Source organism: Salvelinus namaycush, chromosome 11 (genome assembly GCF_016432855.1).
Source record: "Salvelinus namaycush isolate Seneca chromosome 11, SaNama_1.0, whole genome shotgun sequence".
Taxonomy (NCBI): domain Eukaryota; kingdom Metazoa; phylum Chordata; class Actinopteri; order Salmoniformes; family Salmonidae; genus Salvelinus; species Salvelinus namaycush.
This window is the reverse complement of record NC_052317.1, coordinates 15,093,106-15,117,941: the sequence shown is the minus strand read 5'-3', so window position 1 is coordinate 15,117,941 and position 24,836 is coordinate 15,093,106. Positions and strand designations below refer to the sequence as shown.

Here is a 24,836-nt window from a genome sequence, read left to right as displayed (position 1 = left end):
GGATCTTGAGCGACCTGGCTGGTACACTATATATACAAGAAGTATGTGGACACCCCTTCAATTGAGTGGATTAGGCTATTTCAGCCAGACCTGTTGTTGACAGGTGTATAAAATGGAGCACACAGCCATGTAATCTCCATAGACAAACATTGGCAGTAGAATGGCCTTGCTGAAGGGCTCAGTGACTTTCAACGTGGCACCGACATAGGATGCCACCTTTCCAACAAATTCAGTTTGTCAAATTTCTGCCCTGCTTGAGCTTCCCCGGTCAACTGTAAGTGCTGTTATTGTGAAGTGGAAACGTCTAGGAGCAACAACGGCTCAGCCACGAAGTGGTAGGCCACACAAGCTGACAGAACGGAACCACCAAGTGCTGAAGCACGTAGTAAAAATATTCTGTCCTCGGTTGCAACACTCACTACCGAGTTCCAAACTGCCTCTGGAAGCAGTGTCAGCACAAGAACTGTTCATCGAGAGCTTCATGAAATGGGTTTCCATGGCCGAGCAGCTGCACACAAGCCTAAGATCACCATTCTCTATGCCAAGCATTGGCTGGAGTGGTGTATTGGCTGGAGTGACTCTGGAGCAGTGGAAATGCGTTCTCTGGAGTGATGAAACATGCTTTACTATCTTACAATCCGACTGACAAATCTAGGTTTGGCGGATGCCAGGAGAACGCTACCTGCCCCAATGGAAAGTGTCAACTGTAAAGTTTGTCAGAGGAGGAATAATGGTTTGGGACTGTTTTCCTGATTTTGGCTAGGCCCCTTAGTTCTAGTGAAGGGAAATCTTAACACTACAGCATACAATGACATTCTAGATGATTCTGTGCTTCCAACTTTGTGGCAACAGTTTGAGGATGGACCTTTCCTGTTTTAGCATGACAATGCCCCTGTGCACAAAGCGAGATCCATACATAAATGGTTTGTGGAGATCGGTGTGGAAGAACTTGACTCTCCTGCACAGAGCCCTGACCTCAACCCCATCGAACACCTTTGGGATGAATTGGAACGCCGACTGCCCAACATCAGTGCCCAACCTCACTAATGCTTTTCTGGCTGAATGGAAGCAATGTTCCAACATCTAGTGGAAAGCCTTCCCAGAAGAGTGGAGGTTGTTATAGCATGAAAGGGGGGACCAACTCCAGATTAATGCCCATGATTTTGGAATGAGATGTTCGACGAGCAGGTGTCCACAAACCTTTGGTCATGTAGTGTATTAGAGTTTGTGTCAAGACTACTAAATCTGCTCCCGCAGACTAGAACAACACCTGCACTTATCCACCTCTGGACTATGACAGGGAGGAAGGGCTATGGGGAGGGACGGAGGGAGAGAGGGAGGAAAGGACGGAGGATTAGGGGGAGTTGTGGCATTTGTGATGTCAAGCGGAGATTTGCCCTTCGATGTGAATCATAGATAGATAAGAAGGTATGTTTAGTGTTTTACCTCCCCAGTGGTTAGGGTTAGGATTCTGAGAAGTTAAACTGATCCTAGGCCTGTGCCTAAAAGGGCATCTTCTATCCGGAGCATGTAGAGTGTTGTAAATCATCTGGCAGCATATTGCAGAAGAAAGAAGACAGGAGATGTGGCGTACACCCACACACAAACACCTGGACACATGCTCTCATACTGTCACCCCCCCCCCCCCCCCCCCACTGCGTGCCAGTGTAGCAGGTGTTGCGCCCCCCTGAAAATCCAACCCCGGGTGGCAAATAATTAATCACATCAGCCACTAATCACAGCTAAGCATTCTGGGATAGCTCGTCAGCAACATACGGGCTCAATGAAGAACCAATTAGCGAAGCAGTCTGGATCAAGCAGTTACACACAGGAAAAGACAAATGCTCAAAACCACCATTCTTAACTCCAATATATTATTCTTAACAATCTCTTACACGATCGTTAAGACTGTGGGTTTAGAAATACAATGTTCATCAAACATCCATAAACATGTTGTCACACAGCGATTAACAATTATATGATCCGATATCAAATTCCCAATCCTTCTTCCTCTCTGCTCTATATCTCCTATTCTATGTGTCTCTCTCTTTCTCTCTTACAGTTTCTCTCTCTCTCTCTCAAACACACAGACACGCACACAAACACACACACAAACGAACACACACAGTTACCCACCACCATCCACCATCTTCCCTCGCCTCCCCTCCTCCCCTTGGTCCTTACCATCTGTGAGGGTTTGGAAGCACATCTTGCCGCTGTATTTGCCAAAGCCAGCTACGGTCCTGGCCCGCACCTGCACGACGTAGACCATGCCCGCCCGGAGGCCCTCCACCCTGGCTGTGTTGGTCTCGCTGCGCACCATGGTGGAGTTGATCTCTGAATGGTCCTGGAGGAACAGAGGAGAAGGGGATACCAGGTTAATGTTCCAGAGAGATAGAGCAGGTCATGTGTATAATCCAGGACTGGACACAGTGGGGGAGAGATAGAGAGGAAGAGACCAGGGGCCGTATGTCTCATGCAATGGCTTCATTAACCAGGAAATCTGGACCGTATGTACTGTATCAACCGTCAGAGTAGGAGTGCTGATTTAGGATCAGTGTTGCTTTATAGGTCAAAATTAATAAGATCACATGGACAGGAATGTCCTGATCCTAGATCAACACTCCTGAGATGCTTGATACAGTACATACGGACCAACATGAACCTTTAAGGAAACCATTGTATCACCAAGGAGGCAGGTATCATAACACATCCAAAACCATTTGGCAGATTCCTCACTATCATGTGTGTCTCCCCTATGCTGCAGCAGTAATCAGCAACCAGTAGTGAGCGACATTGGCTGCCTTTCCTACAACAGAGGTAACACCAGAATTATTTTTTAATGTATTTTTTATTTAGCGCACAACCTGGACAGAAAGGAAAGAGAATTGAAATTCAGAGAAACCATTACTTTCACATGGTTAGTCAGAGTAACAAAAAGCAGAAAGGTTGACTGAAGGGGAATACAGTATGTGCCTTCACTCTCCTTGTCCATAGAAACCTAAAGTTCAGATGAGTCATATGCCATTTTGATGCTGTAACAAGTCTACTCTAGTGTTCTCTAGCTGTTGTGGTTCTCTTTCTATGAGCGACTGGTTAGTTTGTTATTACGCCGCCCTTGACAGGCTTACATAACTGTTACCACCACAGATGGAAACTTTAGTGCCGAGGTTGAATGACAGTATGCATTGTTAGAGGGAGTGCTTTAGTGCTCATGCACACGCTCACACGCGCACACACACACACACACACACACACATATACACACACATACTGCCCATTAGGCCCATTAGTCTGAGTCACATTGTAAAATTGTTCCTGCTGTATTTACTGCTGGCCTCAGAAGTGTTTAGAAAGAGAGAGAGAGAGAGTGAGTTTAATTAGTAAAGGAAGTGGTGAACATTGGCTCTCTCGTTCTGTGGTGTCTGAAGTGGCTTGCTGCTAATTATGTCAGAGGACTAATTCCGCCCACGGAAAGTGTTTGTTTTCACTTAATGGAACAAAGCAACGCTTACAAGTTCCTTCTTGTAGAGAATTGTTTCATGCGACATTTTCTTGTTCTGTTTGGTTTTGTTTGCATAAGAGAGAGTTCAAAGGATTAAAAAAAAAAAATGTTATGGTCAAAGTTTGGATTAAATGGATCAACAAAAGTGTATAAATCAATCCAATAAGACTTTTTTGACCCGGAAGGCTGTATTTTACCTAACCTAACACAATGGTAAATCTAAGCGCTGACGGAAGTGCTATAGGTCCAGGGGTGTGTCAGAAATATTTTTGCTATTTTCACAGCCTTTATTTTGAGCGCAATAGCTGCGGTAGTGCGAAAGGGTTTTGATGAATAAACACGTTTTAGGTGTGACGAGGCCAGTCACTGGTTCTGTAGTTTATTGATGGTCTTTGCGTTGTCCAATCCGGCTGGGAGCGAGGAATATTCTCATCCTAGTCCATTGTGGATTGATACTACAGTTTGTTAAATAGCATAGGCTATAGTAACGAGTGATGGCAACAGAAAAATAAAAAAATCCAGTGTTTGCTCAATATGTTTGGAGTGTTGACAGTCAACATTGTAATTGGCTTCAACTAGTATAGGTCTTTACGGAATCGCACTTCTCCTCAAATATAAAATACTAGGCTCCTGTTAGTTCTACTGTACGTATGAAGCACATTCTCAGTTAGCAAGATATAGCCTAGGCCTACCGTTGATATGGCATTATAGGAGTGAAAAATGTGAATAGCCTATGTTTAGAAGAGCGCGTCTTTGGTAACCGGACAAGAAGCGCTCTTTGGAAATGGGAATGGATACTGCAGGTTGGCCTATGTGACTTGTGAATAATGCAAAAGCATGTCGGCAAAAGCCTCATAAGTACACCATTTAGAAACCTTGTATGGAGGCTCCTGGCAAATAATTGGCCACGATGAGAAAGACACCAGACGCATTGCTGTTGAACCAGCTTTCGTTGTAGTAGGGCAGCCTCCTATAAAGGCTTCTTTTTTAATCAAACAAAACGGAAAACAAGCAATTGTTACAGGAAAATAACTTAAACATTTTACTGCTGCCAAACTTGATATTTTAATAAACGTTTGGTGATTAACATTCATTTCAAAGAGGTCTCACGAGCCAAACCCTTTATCAATAGTCTTGACTACTTGGCGAATGCATTGGGCATGACAAAAAAAATTGCCTTCATTGAAAGGAGGGGAGTCTACACTTGGTTTTTAATCAAACGAAACAAGATTTTTTGGGGGATGTTTCTAAATACAAGGTTTATGGGCACTAAAAGCACATCTCTCTTGTTCATTGTGCATGTGGGCACTGTGCATCACTGCTGGATAGGCTGCGCTTCTGTTGCTATAATCTACGCTAAGCTAAGACCAGCTTTCCGTTGGTCTTAAATACCCCCACCAGTGCATACTAAAGGTTTTTAAGGACACACCTCAGATACTGCCACCTGTCCCACCTCAGCAGAAGTGAGCTCACACATCAACAACAACAAGATACACAACCAATTATAGCCAGAGCAAGTAGAGCTAAAATCTAACGAAGGAACATTAGATAAACCCTCTCAAACATTGTCAGCTAGTTGGCCGTCAAAATTGTACTGATAAATAATCGGGAATTGTAGCCTACTCGTCTCCAAGCACCCAAGCTAACTGGCTAAAGTTGGATAGCTTGCTAACTAGCTACTTCCAGGCACAAATGAGAGAACACCTGGTTAGGCTGTTTACATGTTATCTAAAGTGTTCCTGACTAATTATTACCTTTTTGCCTATGTTTACTGACACCGGTCAAATTCAGCAGGTGTTGCAAAATTCATCAGTTGTTCTGCACTCTGGCAAACTCAGATGAGGTTGCTCTGAAATCAGAGTAGATCGGCAGAGTGAATTTGAGAACGCAAGAGATATGCTAACAGTATAACAGTCGTTCATCTCTAGCTGTGTATAGCCACCGAAAAACGATATGAGGGGAAATAGTCAGTCACTTATCCACTCCGTTTTGTCCAGAATATTGAGTCACTGAAACAGTGCATCCCGAATGGAGGCAGCAAACAATGTACCAGGACAGCTGTGATTTACAACATGATAGCAATATTTTTTGGACTCCCAAGAAATGTATTGGTGAGTTATATTAAACATGCATTGAACTGCATCCATCTATTCTGCCGACAATGCCTTAGTGTACATCATGGAACGTTGAGTCAAATATAACCTATTTTTAAAACCTCTTATGAAGTAGATTTTGTAGCACGAACTGGGAATTTGATCTTTTTTATATTATGATTGTCTGTTTGTTTCATAACTGCAAAGTAGTTAAAACACTGTCAGTTCCACTTTAAACTGCAGGTCGCTGGTTACCTTGTGTGCTGAACATGACATGTGTTTTGCAATGTGAAGTAATAGTTGTACAAGCTTAATTGTTCTGTTTTTGTATTCTTATGATTGGGACCTACTGGCTTATTATGTCTGAGTGAATGTGCTGCTTGTCCTTCAACATTATGCTGTGTGTGACCTCTGTCTTTCTATCGGCCCTATGCAGGGGTGTAGTGGTGCTTTAACATCGTGCGGTGTATGACCGCTGTCATTCTATCGGACCTATGCAGGGGTGTAGTGGTGCCTGGAGAAGTGGGCATAGTCTCATTTTGCCAAAAAGTGACCCAATGGCCCACCCAGTGAAGGAGAGGCACCCTTTGTGAAAAATTCTATGTTTTCCTGTAGATTTTTCAGATTTTCACGTTCAAAATCATAATCTTTTTTTATAGAAAAAATACAAAAATTTGATGGTCTAAGTCCACAACAATGCTTAATCCACATCAACCTGATCGGGGGGCCTCTCAGGGCCTGGCTCCACAGTGGGTGGGCCTGTGTCCACCCAGGCCCATCCATGTCTATGCCCCTGATGCACACAGGGCATGATAACAATTGTGCATCACAAATAGCTTACTGACCAACAGACTGAACTTTTTCAATACCTGGTTTGTTGACTTAGTTAGCATTTACTGGTAGATATCATAAGTTGAAACATCTTTCCTACCCTACCGGCTACGGATGTCATAATTCTGTGAGCTGCTCCATGCCAAAACCAGCTGAGAGCTGCTCCATGCCAAAACCAGCTGAGAGCTGCACACTCTTGCTGCCTGCTGATGATATTCCACTGAAACCAGGCTGTGTGCGGCGCGCAGGTGAATATATTTCACATGCTTTGTGATTGTGTAGTCTACTTTGTGCATTATTTCTCTATTGTACTACATCATTGATAAGTCGTATACCTCCACTACACTACTTTGATACACATCAGTAGGGATTAAGAAGTCAGTATACACAATGCCCACTGAAGAAAAAGTGGGTACACGGTTTATACCTGCGTATACCCTCCACTACACCACTGGCCCTTTGTGTTTTACAATAAGTGCACTCTCCTACGTTAGTGCACCGGTATTACGGCTGCTGTCCTTTCACATTCATGAACCTGTCACACACTCAAGGCCTAGGTCCAAAAGGTTCGCCACTGCAGCAAACATGTCTATAATAGATATAAAGGCTGTTAACTTTTTATGGCTGCAGGGGCAGTATTGAGTAGCTCTGTTTAATATGCCCATTTCAAACGGCCTCGTACTCAATTCTTGCTCGTACAATATGCATATTATTGTTATTATTGGATAGAAAACACTCTCTAGTTTCTATAGCCGTTTGAATTATGTCTCTGAGTGGAACAGAACTCATTCTACAGCACTTTTCCTGATATGGAGTGAGATTTCAGAAATGTTGGCCTCTGGTCCCAGGTCAGTTTTAAAGTCCCTGTAAATCCTATGAGGATACAAACACTGCCCACGCCTTCCTCTAGATGTCAGTAAGAGGTGACCATTTGAATGGAGTCGATTGCGCAATCAGGGCCTGTATAAAACGCCAAAGACCGGATGTACCGTTCTTTTCCTGCTGCGCCTGACGCACGATGGACGTTGGACCTGCTCTCTTTCCAAGCTTGGGTTTAGCCAGTAATATTTCGCCGGTCATGTTTTTACTCGTTATAGGTGTTAAAGACATCATAAGGTAGTTAATTTAAACCGTTTTATAGCAATTTATATCCGTTTAGTGCGATTTTGAGGCAATTCTTAGTGATGCACTTTGAAGCTTTGGGCACGTTTCCAGTACCGGTCGAACGTTAGTGGGCATTTCGACGGACAAGAGGACATCTTTCGACCAAAAGAAGATTAGACCCAAGAAAGGATACATTGCCCAAGATTCTGATGGAAGATCACCTCATAGTAAGAAATATTTAAGATGATAAATCGTTGTTCTGTCGAAAAATTTTAAACGCATATTCCGCCATTTTCTTTGGTATAGCTTCGCTTGGCGAACCCTGTATTGCACAGTAAGGATAATTTTAGAAATGTAATTCAGCGATTGCATTAAGAACTAATTTGTCTTTCGATAGCTGTCCAACTTATATTTTTTTAGTCAAGTTTATGAATAGTTAATCATGAGACAAGATCACTGTCAAATATGGCGCCCGACATTTTCAGGCTAGTTTTGCTAGTTTTGTCATTGTATAACCACGTTTTTTTGTGGCTAAATATGCACATTTTCGAACAAACTCTATATGTATGTTGTAATATGATGTTACAGGAGTGTCATCGGAAGAATTCTGAGAAGGTTAGTGAAAAAATTAATATATTTTGGCGATGATTACGTTATCGCTCTCTTTGGCTAGAATCAATGCTCTGGTAACGTTTGCACATGTGGTATGCTAATATAACGATTTATTGTGTTTTCGCTGTAAAACACTTAGAGATATTCATGTTTCAAGAAAGTTGTGTATATATTTGGCCTGGCGAAGCGGTTTTATGTGCTGACTGAGTGGAAGCTTATAATGATGAGGAAATTAGGAGACCAAGTACAAATGTATCCAACACCAAGAACAAGACACTCAATATGAGACTGGTCTCGAGTACTACAACACTGCTCAACACTGAGCAAAATCTTAAAACATACAAAGTACAAGTCAAAAGTTTGGACACACCTACTCATTCAACGTTTTTTCTTTATTTTGACTATTTTCTACATTGTAGAATAAGAGTGAAGACATCAAAACTATCAAATAACACCATATGGAATTATGTGGTAAGCAAAAAAGTGTGAAACAAATTCTTCAAAGTAGCCACCCTTTGCCTTGATGACAGCTTTGCACACTCTTGGCATTATCTCAAATCAAATCAGATCAAAGTTTATTTGCCACGTGCGCCGAATACAACAGGTGTAGACCTTACAGTGAAATGCTTACTTACAGGCCAACCAATAGTGCAAAAAAGGTATTAGGTGAACAACAGGTAGGTAAAGAAATAAAACAACAGTCAAAAGACAGGCTATATACAGTAGCGAGGCTAGAAAAGTAGCGAGGCTACATGCAGACACCGGTTAGTCAGGCTGATTGAGGTAGTATGTACATGTAGATATGGTTAAAGTGACTATGCATATATGATGAACAGAGAGTAGCAGTAGCGTAAAAGAGGGGTTGGTGGGTGATGTGTGGGACACAATGCAGATAGCCCGGTTAGCCAATGTGCGGGAGCACTGGTTGGTCGGCCCAAATGAGGTAGTATGTACATGAATGTATAGTTAAAGTGACTATGCATATATGATAAACAGAGAGTAGCAGCAGTGTAAAAAGACGGGTTGGGAGTGGGCACACAATGCAAATAGTCCGGGTAGCCATTTGATTACCTGTTCCTGAGTCTTATGGCTCGGGGTTAAAAATGTTGAGAAGCCTTTTTGTCCTAGACTTGGCTCTACGGTACCGCTTGCCATGTGGTAGTAGAGAGAACAGTCTATGACTGGGGTGGCTGGGGTCTTTGACAATTTTTAGGGCCTTCCTCTGACACCGCCTGGTGTAGAGGTCCTAGATGGCAGGCAGCTTAGCCCCAGTGATGTACCTGGAATGCATTTCAATTAACAGGTGTGCCTTGTTAAAAGTTCATTTGTGGAATTTCTTTCCTTCTAAATGCGTTTGAGTCAATCACTTGTGTTGTGACAAGGTAGGGGCGGTGTACAGAAGATAGCCCTATTTGGTAAAAGACCAAGTCCATATTATGGCAAGAACAGTTCAAATAAGCAAAGAGAAATTACAGTCCATCATTACTTTGATCTTCATGTCTTAGTCAATCTGAAAAATGTCAGGAACTTTGAAAGTTTCTTCAAGTGCAGTTGCAAAAACCATCAAGCACTATGATGAAACTGGCTCTCAATGAGGACCGCCACAGGAAAGGAAGAACCAGAGTTACCTCTGATGCAGAGGATAAGTTCATTAGAGTTACCAGCCTCAGAAATTGCAGCCCAAATAAATGCTTCACAGAGTTCAAGTAACAGACACATCTCAACATCAACTGTTCAGAGGAGACTCAGGCCTTCATGGTTGAAGTGCAGCAAAGAAACCACTACTAAAGGACACCAATAATAAGAAGAGACTTGCTTGCGCCAAGAAACACAATCAATGGACATTAGACCAGTGGAAATCTGTCCTTTGGTTCCAACCGCCGTGTCTTTGTGAGACAAAGAGGAGGTGAACGGATGATCTCCGCCTGTGTGGTTCCCACCGTGAAGCATGGAGGAGGAGGTGTGATGGTGTTGGGGTGCTTTGTTGGTGACACTGTCTGATTTATTTAAAATTCAAAGCAACTTAACCAGCATGGCTACAACAGCATTCTGCAGCGATACAACAGCATTCTGCAGCGATACGCCATCCCATCTGGTTTGCGCTTAATGGGACTATTATTTGTTTTTCAACAGGACAATGACCCAACACACCCCCAGGCTGTGTAAGGGCTATTTGACCGAGAAGGAGAGTGATGGAGTGCTGCATCAGATGACCTGGCCTCCACAATCACCCGACCTCAACCCAATTGAGATGGTTTGGGATGAGTTGGACCATAGAGCGAAGGAAAAGCAACCAACAAGTGCTCAACATAGGTGGGAACTCCTTCAAGACCGTTGGAAAAGCATTCCAGGTTAAGCTGGTTTAGAGAATGCCAAGAGTGTGCAAAGCTTTCGTCAAGGCAAAGGGTGAAGAATTTGATTAATCTCAAAATATATTTTGATTTGTTTAACACTTTTTTGGTTACTACATGATTTTATATGTGTTATTTGATAGTTTTTATTTCTTCACTAATATTCTACAATGTAGAAAATAGTAAAAATAAAGAAAAACTCTTGAACGAGTGTGTCCAAACTTTTGACTGGTACTGTACATATCAACATTTAATAAGATATAGGAAAGTGAATGATAAAAAAGGAGAAGAGAGCAATGAGAACCACAGAGAAGAGAAGAGAACCGAATAGAGGCAGAGGCCCGTATGCGATCCACACCGACATCGTTACCCAATCAGATCAGTGTAATTAGATCACGGAGGAAGCTCCATCATTGGCCAGATGAGGTAAACACCGCTATGAAATTTGACCGAAACATAATGATCTCTCCAATCACATTAGGCTTTATTAGACACTCACTCCTGTGATGAAGATGAATGTTAGCTTGTGCCCTAATAGGAAAATGCTACTCCTAAATTTAATCTCATAAGAGTAAAGAGACGAAAACAGCATTGGATAATTAGATTTGTGGTATTAATATGTTTATTGGTAATGTACCATGAAGATGAATAGTCACATACATTCCTAGAATTAGCCACAGTGTCTGCATTACCTATTGTATAGTCACACTGTGTAAAAGTGCTATTGCACTTCAATTATGGTGTGATCTAATTTGATAAATGTCCAAAAATAGACAGCTCATGTAAAGGGAAGCCAGGCAACCACATTAGAGTATTGGGACATCACTCTCATATTCATAAGCAAGGCCATGGTTGGTTGAGCATTGACCACCTGCGGTTTGGATTGGCCCCCTCCTGCTGTCAGTCAAACAGAGTCTCCTAGGACCACACACCCCACCCACTGCTTGATTTTGGGAGACGGTTGGGTGAGCAGATTAGAATCATTATCACCTATATTCGCCAAGTACATTTACACATACCCAGAATTTGCCTTAGGCGTAAGGTGCTGCCAGCAATAGACAATATACAAACAGAATACAGACAAGTACTCATGCAGAATACACAAAATCAGAACAGTAACCATAAAATATAAGCGCATAGGCTGATTACAGTGGGAATATGCAATTTACAGAGGGAATATATACACAGTGCCTTCAGATAGTATTCACACCCCTTGTCTTTTTCCACATTTTGTTGTGTTACAAAGTGGGATTAAAATGGATTTTATTGTCATTTTTGTTGACGATCTACACAAAATATTCTGTAATGTCAAAGTGGAAGAAATGTTTAACATTTTTGTGTTGATTCATGGAAAGTAAAACACAAATATATCTTGATTGGATAAGTATTCAACCCCCTGAAGCAATACATGCTAGAATCACCTTCGGCAGCGATTACAGCTGTGAGTCTTTCGGGGTAAGTCACTAAGAGCTTTGCACACCTGCATTGTACATTTTGAACATTATTCTTAAAACAATTCTTCAAGCTCTGTCAAGTTGATTGTTGATTAATGCTTGACAGCCATTTTCAAGTCTTGCCATAGATTTTCAAGCCAATTTGAGTCAAAACTGTAACTAGGCCACTCAGGAACTTTCAATGTCGTCTTTGTAAGCAACTCCAATGTATATTTGGCCTTGTGTTTAGGTCATTGTCCTGCTGAAAGGTGAATTTGTCTTCCAGTGTCTGTAGGAAAGCAGACTGACCCAAGTTTTCCTATAGGATTTTCAATGTGCTTAGCTCTAATCCGTTTATTTTTATCCTAAAAAACTCCCTAGTCCGTGCCGATGACAAGCATACCCATAACATGGTGCATCCACCACCATGCTTGAATATATGAAGAGTGGAAGTCAGTGATGTGTTGTGTTGGATTTTTTGGCCGCAAAACATCACGCTTTGTCTTCAGGACAAACAGTTCTTTGCCACATTTTTTGCAGTTTTACTTTAGTGCCTTATTGCAAACAGGATGTATGTTTTGGAATATTTTTATTCTGTAAATGCTTCTTTATTTTCACTCTGTCATTTAGGTTAGTATTGTGAACTAACTACAATGTTGTTGATCCAGCCGCAGTTATCTCCTATCACAGCCATTAAACTCTGTAACTACTTTAAAATCACCATTGGCCTCATTTACGGCAACGGAGTTAGGAAGGGGCCTGTATCTTTGTAGTGACTGGGTGTATTGATACACCATCCTGTGTAATGAATAACTGCACCATGTTCAAAGGGATATTCAATGTCTGCTTGTTTTTTTTCACACATCTACCAATAGGTTCCCTTCTTTGCGAGGCATTGGAAAATCTCCAAACACTATTTCTGCGCACAGAGTGAGTCCATGCAACTTATTATGTGACTTGTTAAGAACATTTTTACAAATTTAGGCTTGCAATAACATTTCTAAAAACATAATTCCACTTTGACATTATGGGGTATTCTGTGTATATCAGTAACACAAATTCTCAATGTAATCCACTTTAAATTAAGGCTGTAACACAACAAAATGTAGAGAAAGTTAAGGGGTGTGACTACTTTCTGAAGGCACAGTATCTAAGCAGAGGGAGGGATGTTGCCGTGGCGAATATATACAGTGTTTTGTGGAGGTGTACATCATGCAGATTAGTATTGAGGTCATTGATGACTATGTGCAGTAATCGGCCCAATGCAAATTCACTTAATCCCTATGAGCCCGATGGCCGGTTGATGAGGTCCACAGCATGGGGAAAGAAACTGTTCAGGTGGCGGGCGGTTTTGGTCATGATTGACCTAAACCGTCTGCCAGAGCGGAGTCTTTAAAAGATGTGGTGTCCGGGGTAGGCAGGGTCAGCGATGATCTGACGTGCACGCTTCCTTGTCCTGGAGGCGTGCACGTCCTTGATGGAGGGCAGGTGACAGCCGATGACCTTCTCCGCCAACTGGATGGCCGATGGGGAACCATGCCCGGAGAGACCGCCAACAAGTAGTGGCCCTTTCATGCTGTCAGTCAAATGGGGATTATATTTGACACACACACACACATCTACATCTGCCATACTTAAAGTGAAGTAGCAGGTGGCGGGACAGAAGCTTGATAACAGCCAATGAAAGGCTTTGCCAGGAGAGACTGACCACCGTGAATGGCCCTCACATGCTGTCAGTCAAATGCGGATTAGAGGAGACGCACCCTAACATGCTATATAAAGACAGAGCAGCAGGTGAGAGGGCAGATGGGAGGTCAGCCAATGGTGAGGTTGGCCAGCAGTGACAGACAGGGAACACTGCATGTCGTCTGGTCTCTGTAGTGTCCTCTTGGCTGAAGGCTGCAGTTCCCTAGGCAGTGTTTTCCCCCCAACTAACACAAATAAGAAGGTGGGCCTCCTCTCCTCAAGCCTTAAACAATTTGGCTTTAATTTGTTTCAATACACCATTTTGATGTCTGCTGTCATGGTTGATGATTTCAGCCTTTGTGCACTGCCTTGGAATGAAACAATACAAGGGGAATCTATGCCTTATAGACTGTCAGAGCAATAGAACTGGAGTGGACTGCACCAGTACGTTTACATACACGCCATTGGACAGAACAACCCCAACCCCCAAAGTGAATCTCTACTACTGCTGCCTACTACCAGATAAGCTGAGCCAGCTTCTGGTGCCTGTTTAAACTATGGACCGTGGCATACGTGTGTGTGTGTGTGTGTGTGTAGCTCCCCACACCCCCACCCTGGTGGCATGTGCCAACCTCCTAACAAAGGACAGTATGGTCACCTGGCAGAGAGACAGACCTGGTGTGGGACCATGTGTCCACTTCACATATCACAAACACATACGTACAAGCACACACACACGAGCCGCCCCCACATACTAACTACATGGTTAACGATACATAATTTCCTTTACAACAAAAAACATATATTTCTAGAGATACTATATACATATTTATTCTTTGTAATGCTACTGACGTGAATGAAAAGTGTAAGGAAACAATACCATCAATAAGCAATGTCATTCCTTGAGGCACCATCCCTTACATTACTAGACTATAAGCAAGTAATTACCATATTCATTATGAATTCAAATAACCCTCTAGAAGCTTATATTAAAGGGCATTTTAAATCATATTAAGTATCTGCATTATTACATATAGCAAATACAGTTTTAAAACAGCCTAACTGCTAGTCCTTTACAAAAGGATTCCCTTAAGCATAGCATAATGGTACTATACACATTATTATACTTTTCTTGACCTGCTGTTAAGAAGTATTACTATGCATGCTATCTCCTTTCAACCATTCCACTGCCTTCATCTAAGATAGCCACTTACACTGCATATTAACTGTGGGAGAGTGGCTGTACAGCTGCTTTCACACGCCCACTATAAAGACACAAGCAAATGCCACTCTCGAAAGGGAAACCATGCCTTGATCACAGTATTGCTAGCTAACCATTAGCAGCATGCTACACTTATATCACTTAGTGTAGCCTACATGCAAGCACGCACACTTACAAATGCATGGCAAACATGTGCACAAACACGCATATGCTCAAACATACACACCCACACACATACACACAACTAACACAGATCACTCACTGGGGGAGCTCAAAAGCTCTGCACAACTCTCTCAGGATTGGGGAAAATATACAATTTAAAATAAATAGAAAACATCTTTATCTAGAAAATAAATTAAAGGTGGGGGATTTAGGATGAACAACAATGGGCAACCTTGACTCGTTTAGTTTGTTTTTCCTCGTTTTCTTTCTGACATCAGCAAACTCTCTGAGGGCTTAGCTCTCTATGTCTCCACAGCTCACCTGAGGATACTGTCTGGGCTCAGAAGAGCTGGGTGGGGCACAGACAAAAGACATAGAGAGAGGAGAAGAGTGAGAGCTGCTGAAAGAGAGAGAAAGAGAGAGAAAGAGAGAAGAAAGAAATACAAAAAAGTCTGAAAGGGAAAAATGTATTACACAGCGAATGGAGCCAGGGATTTGAATCAAAATCCAGCTTTTCAAAAGTTCCCATTATAAATCATGACATGTCTGTGTGCATACTGAGCTTTGGATAATACTAGGATATTTCACTGAAGGCCAACTGAGAGACTAAATGAATGATATAAACTTAGTTGGTGTTTCTTTTGACAACTCACTGATTGTGCATTGAGTGCAATGGGAATTACAGTTGTCAAGAGTGACAACTTTGCACACACACACACACACACACACACACACACACACACACACACACACACACACACACACACACACACACACACACACACACAGAGAGAGAGACATACAGTGCATTCGGAAAGTATTCAGACCCCTTCCCTTTTTCAACATTTTGTTACGTTACAGCCTTATTCTAACCTGTTTTCTCTTTGTTATTATGGGATGTTGTGTGTAGATTGATGAGGAATCATTTTAGAATAAGGCTGTAACGTAAGTAAATGTGGAAGAAGTCAAGGGCTCTGAATACTTTCTGAATGCACTGTACACACAGACACAGACACACACACCTCAGTAACCTGGTAACCTGAGCCAGTTTAAGAGTGTCCCTGCTCTTCACTCTAGTCTTAATGGAGGCCCTGACCTTCGCTACTCCAATTTAGTTCCTACCGCCCCAAACTTTAGGAGAGAAAAAAAAGAAAAGACCAGAAATGAAAGAGAGGGGATGAGATTCCACTTTTTCTGTATAGACCTTTAATTCATTTCTACTTGCTTGCCAAACTACACGATTCAAGGACCACTTACTCTGGAGTGAGAGGGGGATAGTGGCCTGTTTGGTGGAAAGCCTAAAGACTTTCGAGCACCGGATACCTATTTTCAGTTCCCCTTCTCCTAATTGTCTCTGTGTCCCAATTCCTCCTCTCCTCTCTCACAAACACCTGGTCTAGTCCGAGGTACGTTAACAACTCGGGAGATCGTGAGTTCTAAGTCTGTATGGGATCTCTTTAACTCGTACAATGGACACTTTGGTGTCCTTTAGATTGTACAATGAGCACTTTAGTGTCCTTCCAACAGAAAAGTGAAACTATGAGCTCCACTATTACTCTAGTAAAACAACACATTACTGTATAACCGATCTGTGTGGGAAGACGACGTGCATATGACTTACGTTGTGAAATTCTTCTCTCCCCTGCGTTTGAAGACGAGCTGACTGTGCAACTAGCGTAGCTTGAAAGTCCATTGAAACAATCATCCACCGCTCCATAACTGCATGACACATAAAATACTAATATCACCGGCTCATAAAGAGATGATCTGAGAGACCAGGAGGGACGGCCCATGAGGCCATTTTGATAAATTCGATCAAAAACCCCAGGTTTTAATGGCTGCATTATCTAGGCTATAAGTTTCCTGCGGTGCGAGCAAGACAGTGAGAGTGGCCATGTGCAGGGGAGTGTGTTATAGACACAGAGCCAGTAGCTAGACACCCCTCTGTAATTGTTTTTTATCTCTAAAGGACCACATCATCACTTTACGACTGTACAGAAGTCCCTCCTGCTATAGCAGGCATATATCCCTCCTCACCTCTCCACCTGATAGCTGATGTGTGGTGAGCATTCTGGCTCAAACATGGACGCTGTGCATCACCCAGGTGGGTGCTACACATTGATGGTGAATGAGGTGAGTTTACCCCTACTATCTAAAGAGCTTTGAGTACCTCAGTTGCTATAGAAGCGCTATATAAATCCAATCAATTATTATTATTATTATTATTACTATTATTATTATTATTTGGATAATTCATAGTGGAGTAAGTAGAAGTTATGCAGAATTGCATGGATTTCTCCATTGAGATTACGTCAAGTTTACCTTGGGGATAATCATAGTCAATCTCTATGGCTCAGGGTATTTAAGGGGCGGGGTCGCTATACATTCAGATGTCAATGAAACATGCACTGTTATTGATGTGCAGTAGAAAACTACTCACATGCCAAATTCGAATTCGCACGCACGCATTCAGATGCACGCACGCTCACACACACACACGTTATGTTTTTCTATCCTCGTGGGGACCAAAAATTTATTTCCGTTCAACATCTTATTTTCCCTAACCCCTAACCTTTAGTCCTGGCATTTAGAGTTTGAGCAGAATAGAATCACCTGTTGCGCAGCGAGAGACAGCTCCTCACAGCAGGTTGATGCATGGAATGAAATAAGTTTTCCTATAAGCCCATGCTGCAGAACATTTCTATTGGCTATGCTATGCAATTGCGTAAGAAAACAGAGTTTTGATGGCCTCTTTTAAAAAGAGGAGGATCTCATCAGATTTCTACAGGCTAGGCCTACAATATATTTATATCACAGCTTTCCCAATATTTAGCACATTGCTTCATTTTACAACAGGAGTAGCCTACCTGACTGGCATGAAAATGAACCAAGGGAAAAGCGTCCTCCATTCGCTACTTGAGTGCATAGATGATGTATTATTTTCCCCTGCCCCTGTTCTGACAGGTGCATGATAATGGCCCATTCTAAATCAAAACTAATTTCACACATATATTACTTAGTATATGTAAAGACAAGAAAAAATTAAGAAAGGGTCTGAATAATTATTTAATGTGATATTTCAGTGTTTTATTTTTAATAATTTTGCAACAATTTCTGAAAAACCTGCTTTTCCTTTGTCATTATGGGGTATAGTGTGTAGATTGAAGGCTGTAATGTAACAAAATGAGGCAAAAGTCAAGGGGTCTGAATACTTTCCGAATGCATTGTATGTTTTGATTAGGTTTGTATCAAAACTAAAGTGCCCAAATAGAACCCCTGTAACAGAGTTGGAACTAGTGTACTGTAGCCCACAGCCATATGGCATAGTCAGATCAGGGTGACTCAGAATATGCTATTCTGTTATTCTGAAATAGACTACATTTTCTTCATATAATAATGTTTCTTTAGACCTATCTAAAATAAATAATGGATTTATTGTGATGGTGTAGGCTATATTAAAAATATTTATTTGGCTTTCTTAAATGTAGATGTTCCAAAGGTCCGCACCAGTGGGCTACGCATGGAAGCCGGAGATGCTATAACATTTGATTTGCTAAACATGTTTATGTTAATTAACGGCCAATTACAGTGAGCCCGGAAGTTATTTGCATGACAGGTAATGTCCCAGTCCTACTGTTGGAGGATGACTGTGTTTAGGGCCAATGTTGCGCCCTGTCAGGCTCAAAGCATCTAAAATACAGTGTATCACAGAGAGACCACCGAGGTGGGAATTTAATCTCTGCAGCACAGTATGTCACCGGGCAATCATATACACACAGTATGCGACCAAGCAATCACGCTGTCACACACAGGGTCATAAGGTACATCTCTCACCTGATCATATTCCGAGAGAGAGAGAGAGAGAGAGAGAGAGAGAGAGAGAGAGAGAGAGAGAGAGAGAGAGAGAGAGAGAGAGAGAGAGAGAGAGAGAGAGAGAGAGAGAGAGAGAGAGAGAGAGAGAGAGAGAGAGAGAGAGAGAGGAAGAAGAAGAAGGTGCCCTCTAAGTAACCCTCACCTGCTTTCCCCTATGCAATTAGCAACCTTATCTTCATTAATTAATCAATATGTGAATAATGCAGCCCGGGTCTATTTGTCTGAAAGGACACGCTACAAAGACATCAGTAGGATTATGACATCAATATTTATGAGCACACAGCAGGTTGTATGAGCGGTATTTGCATGACACTAAGCTGTGAAGCGATAAGGTTTCACAGGGGCCCTATTGGATTCTGGTTCATGACCCATGCAGCAAAGTGGAGCTAGAGAATGCTTTCTAAAATGTGGCGTAGAAAGTTTTCCAAGGACTAATGAACAAAATTGTATGTGACCATGACTTCAAGTCTGGCATAACAGGGAATGTAGATAATTTCAGGTTGTTATTGAGAAGGAGCCTTGTTCGCAATGACATACTGCACCTTTGTAAATAAATACATAATACACTGCTCAAAAAAATTAAGGGAACACTTAAACAACACAATGTAACTCCAAGTCAATCACACTTCTGTGAAATCAAACTGTCCACTTAGGAAGCAACACTGATTGACAATAAATTTCACATGCTGTTGTGCAAATGGAATAGACAACAGGTGGAAATTATAGGCAATTAGCAAGACACCCCCAATAAAGGAGTGGTTCTGCAGGTGGTGACCACAGACCACTTCTCAGTTCCTATGCTTCCTGGCTGATGTTTTGGTCACTTTTGAATGCTGGCGGTGCTTTCACTCTAGTGGTAGCATGAGACGGAGTCTACAACCCACACAAGTGGCTCAGGTAGTGCAGCTCATCCAGGATGGCACATCAATGCGAGCTGTGGCAAGAAGGTTTGCTGTGTCTGTCAGCGTAGTGTCCAGAGCATGGATGCGCTACCAGGAGACAGGCCAGTACATCAGGAGACGTGGAGGAGGCCGTAGGAGGGCAACAACCCAGCAGCAGGACCGCTACCTCCGCCTTTGTGCAAGGAGGATTAGGAGGAGCACTGCCAGAGCCCTGCAAAATGACCTCCAACAGGCCACAAATGTGCATGTGTCTGCTCAAACGGTCAGAAACAGACTCCATGAGGGTGGTATGAGGGCCCGACGTCCACAGGTGGGGGTTGTGCTTACAGCCCAACACCGTGCAGGACGTTTGACATTTGCCAGAGAACACCAAGATTGGCAAATTCGCCACTGGCACCCTGTGCTCTTCACAGATGAAAGCAGGTTCACACGCACATGTGACAGACGTGACAGAGTCTGGAGACGCCGTGGAGAACGTTCTGCTGCCTGCAACATCCTCCAGCATGACCGGTTTGCGGTGGGTCAGTCATGGTGTGGGGTGGCATTTCTTTGGGGGGCCGCACAGCCCTCCATGTGCTCGCCAGAGGTAGCCTGACTGCCATTAGGTACCGAGATGAGATCCTCAGACCCCTTGTGAGACCATATGCTGGTGCGGTTGGCCCTGGGTTCTTTCTAATTTAAGACAATGCTAGACCTCATGTGGCTGGAGTGTGTCAGCAGTTCCTGCAAGAGGAAGGCATTGATGCTATGGACTGGCCCGCCCGTTCCCCAGACCTGAATCCAATTGAGCACATCTGGGACAACATGACTCGCTCCATCCACCAACGCCACGTTGCACCACAGACTGTCCAGGAGTTGGCGGATGCTTTAGTCCAGGTCTGGGAGGAGATCCCTCAGGAGACCATCCGCCACCTCATCAGGAGCATGCCCAGGCGTTGTAGGGAGGTCATACAGGCACGTGGAGGCCACACACACTACTGAGCCTCATCTTGACTTGTTTTAAGGACATTACATCAAAGTTGGATCAGCCTGTAGTGTGGTTTTCCACTTTAATTTTGAGTGTGACTCCAAATCCAGACCTCCATGGGTTGATAAATTTGATTTCCATTGATAATTTTTGTGTGATTTTGTAGTCAGCACATTCAACTATGTAAAGAAAAAGTATTTAATAAGAATGTTTCATTCATTCAGATCTAGGATGTGTTATTTTAGTGTTCCCTTTATTTTTTTGAGCAGTGTATATGGATTCTATCTGCTTTGATAACCCTCAACATACAGATACAAATATTTTATCTAACAAATGTAACACCAATGAACACATTTCAAAGGCTAAAACCTGCATCCAGCCAACCCACCAAACTATGGACCACCTTAAGTGTCCTCTAGGCTCTAGTCTATTCTGGGCTCTATTTCATTATTCCTGTAGACCGAGGCCTTTGGAAAAGCCTATAGGTCAATAAGGCCTGTTCTGTAAATACTCTGGGCAGCTCTCATAGGTTATTAAAGAAGGTTCCACTGTGTAGGAGTAGATGGTAGCAGACGGGTCGATGCTAGCCCCACCAGGCGCATAGCATTACCGCAGTAGGACTGGTGAGGGGAGGGGGGATGTCAAGGTATTCACTGCATCAGACGGGGAAGGCAGGGTAACCAAACAGCAGGGGGAAGGAGAGATGGACTGGAGGTGGAACTGAGATGACATATCATCAGCCAAGGGAGTTTGGGGGTTTCGCTTCGGAACACAAGAGAAACTTCTGTTGGGTTTCTTTTAAATCGATAAATGCACAGATACACACACACACACACACACACACACACACACACACACACACACACACACACACACACACACACACACACACACACACACACACACACACACACACACACACACATTGTGTACGCAGATGAACATGCTCTTGAGCAGACGTGCGCTTATACACACACACACACGCAGACACACACCCACGCACACCCAGCCTACCTTCTCGTAGAAGCGTAGCTCATAGTCCAGGATGATTCCGTTGGGCTGTTCAGGCTGTGGCCATGACAATGTGAAGCTCTTCATGGTGGAGCTCACCTGGTGCATGATGGGTACGATGGATGGGGCTGCAAACAGGAAACAGGAAGTGAAACTGAGATTAACAAAATTGCCTCTGTGCCTTGTAATAGCCTGAACGATGCAAGAAAGTAGCATTGAAAGCTACTAAAAACACAATGTAACACATTCAAAATTCGCAGACAAAAGTCATGCCGGTAAGAATCATCAGTCAGAGCTGTCGTGGAGCAGCTAGCACATCTTTTAAAACGTCCTCACTCTTCAAAATCCCCATTTCTCTCTCTCTGTGTCCGTCTCCAACACAACAAGGCAACAATCTGCGCTGGGTCTGAATAAAAGCACTACCTAATGAGGCAGAAAGACCTAGAAACTGCCCATTGGAAGAAAACTCCATCCCATCTCTTTGTGATGCTTTCGGCCTGGGTGCACAGTGTGGGCCTATTCTCCTCTGCTCTCCCACTCTGCTCTCCCACTCTGCTCTCTCTTTCATTCAGACACAGCACACCTGAGCACACACATATGGGCTGTGAATTAACCCAACACCCCAGCAATTTCCAGTTCATTCCTTCGTTTTTGTCCTCCGCGCTATCATCCCTCTATCATCATTCCTCGTTCCTGTCTTCCTAGGCTGGCAAGGGGTGGGTGGGGCGGAGACGGCGAGCGGCAAAGGCCAGCGTTTAGCAGTGATTGACCGGGAATAATACATTACCCCCCAGTATATAGAATAATACATTACCCCCCAGTATATGGGAAGGGAATCTCTCTTTGCTTATCTTTTACAGTATTCATTCCAGAGATGTGGAAGTCTGGGAGATGGAGGCTCATGTATTATGACCCTTAAAACTACTGATAGACACACACACAGATATGTCTACACGCATTTACTTTTGTTGAAAACCACCCACACTACTATGCACATTCTACCACCCACACTACTATGCACATTCTACCACCCACACTACTATGCACATTCTACCACCCACACTACTATGCACATTCTACCACCCACACTACTATGCACATTCTACCACCCACACTACTCTGCCCCTGCCTCCCAAACACATAAACACATGCAGACTTTCCTAAAACACACCGGACTTTCTTCACATTTCAGCTCCCAAAATCCCCAAGTAACCCCCAGACACTCACCTCCACCCCACCTGCTTCCCTCTATCGTTCCAGCCCACGCACTCTCATCCTATCCAGGCCTCAACTTGGTGTGGATAAGCCTCCTCGCTCCTCTCTGGCTGCCTAACGCTCCAGTGCACAGAGCTCTGCTGGGCCGCATTATCAATTACCGGCCCTGGCAGCCCCAGTAGGCACCAATGCTGCTGCTGCCTTCCCTGCATTCTGAGCTTACAGTAGAAAGGGGGTAGCGGAGGGGAGTGTGTGTTCCAGAACAGACTAAGGGTGAGTCCAAAAGAGCTCCCTATTCCCTACATGCACTACTGTTGACCACGGCCCATAGGCTCTGATAGAAAATAGTACATTCTATAGGAAATAGTGTGCCATTTGAGACGCAGACTAAGACCCAGACTGTATCTAGCCAGACAGACACAGTTTGGCCAATTATATTAAAACCAGGCAGGCATTTGTGATTCTACATAGTTTCACATCACGTCTCAATGATTGCCTAAAAGTCCCAATTAAATAATAGTGGCACTTCTGCAAGTCATGGATAAAACATTTGCCAAGTCCTCGTTTCTAAAGGCCTGTGTGTGGGTGTGTGTGTGTTTGCGAACACAGATGTGTGTTAGTGCCCTGTATGTAATGAGCCTGTGTTTCTATCAGTACTGCTGCGTCTGTACCTGGCTGGAGGTCAAGGGTCAGGCCCGCTGAAGCCATGCCGTCCCCACCTTTACCAGGGGACACCAGCGCTGACAGTGATTGGTGGCTGTGCCCTGCACTTCTCTCCTCCACCCATCCCTCCACCCTTCCCTCGCTCCTCTGTTCCACTTTTATCTGGCCCAACTGGCTGTCCCCAGCTTTTAATGCAGCACTCGGCTTAGCATTAATCAATGTCAAGCCTCTCAGTGCTGCTAGCGAGAGAGAGAGAGAGAGAGAGAGAGAGAGAGAGGTTTTTTTTATCTGCAAACTGCTACTCTAACACAAGACCATCACATTACACATCTTACGAGTCTATACCTACACACTATAGCACAGAGCCATTACACATCTTACGAGTCTATACCTACACACTATAGCACAGAGCCATTACACATCTTACGAGTCTATACCTACACACTATAACACAGAGCCATTACACATCTTACGAGTCTATACCTACACACTATAGCACAGAGCCATTACACATCTTACGAGTCTATACCTACACACTATAGCACAGAACCATTTCACATCTTTTACAAAAGGGAACGAAAGCTCATTCATTTTCACCAAACCCCCAGAACATAACTTGAATAGTTTTGGGTGACCTGTTCCCATTCTCCCTCTGCATCAACTCCCTCATTGTGATTTTCCCGGGATAAGCTTAATACATTTCACATTCCGCGATCCAAATTCCACAGGGCTTTCATCCCTCAATTCCCAGCTGGACGCTTCTGATGTGCTTGACTGATTCCCAGTTTGACGATTGGTCGGAAAAGTCCTGATAATTGGTAAGATGACCAAAGGCCCAAGGCCCATTTCATCACATAGAACAATCTAATTCTGGTTTTTCCTTTAAGACTGAGACAGCACCACAGTCTCACCACAGTCTCACAGTCTCTTGCTCTCCCTCTCTCACTTTCTCTCCCTCCTAGGCATGCTGGTTAACCACTGCCTCCCCATTAGCAATAGCTCAGAGGGGCTGCTCTGTCGTGACTACATGGTAATGGACCCCTCTCACAGATCATAGGGATGTGGCAGTTCTGCTTTGCTCTGTGCTGTTCTGATCTGTTCTGATCTGTTCTGTTCTATTCTATTCTGTCCTGTCCCTTTCTGTGTTCTGTTTCTATGAGTTTCTTTCAGGGAACCATTTAGCCATTTTTTAAAAATCACTCCAGT

The 24,836-nt window shown here is 43.3% G+C and overlaps 1 protein-coding gene across 1 annotated transcript in view; it reads right to left on the bottom strand.

Annotated features, from left to right (window-relative positions):
* LOC120056305 (ephrin type-B receptor 1) overlaps positions 1–24,836 on the bottom strand; it is a 207,649-nt gene that overhangs the window by 41,020 nt on the left and 141,793 nt on the right. Inside the window, exons 6-7 of the mRNA XM_039004545.1 lie at positions 21,756–21,880; positions 2,185–2,347 (exon numbers count right to left, since the gene is read on the bottom strand). Coding sequence (XP_038860473.1) covers positions 2,185–2,347; positions 21,756–21,880 — 288 coding nt within the window. The remainder of the gene's footprint in view (positions 1–2,184; positions 2,348–21,755; positions 21,881–24,836) is intronic.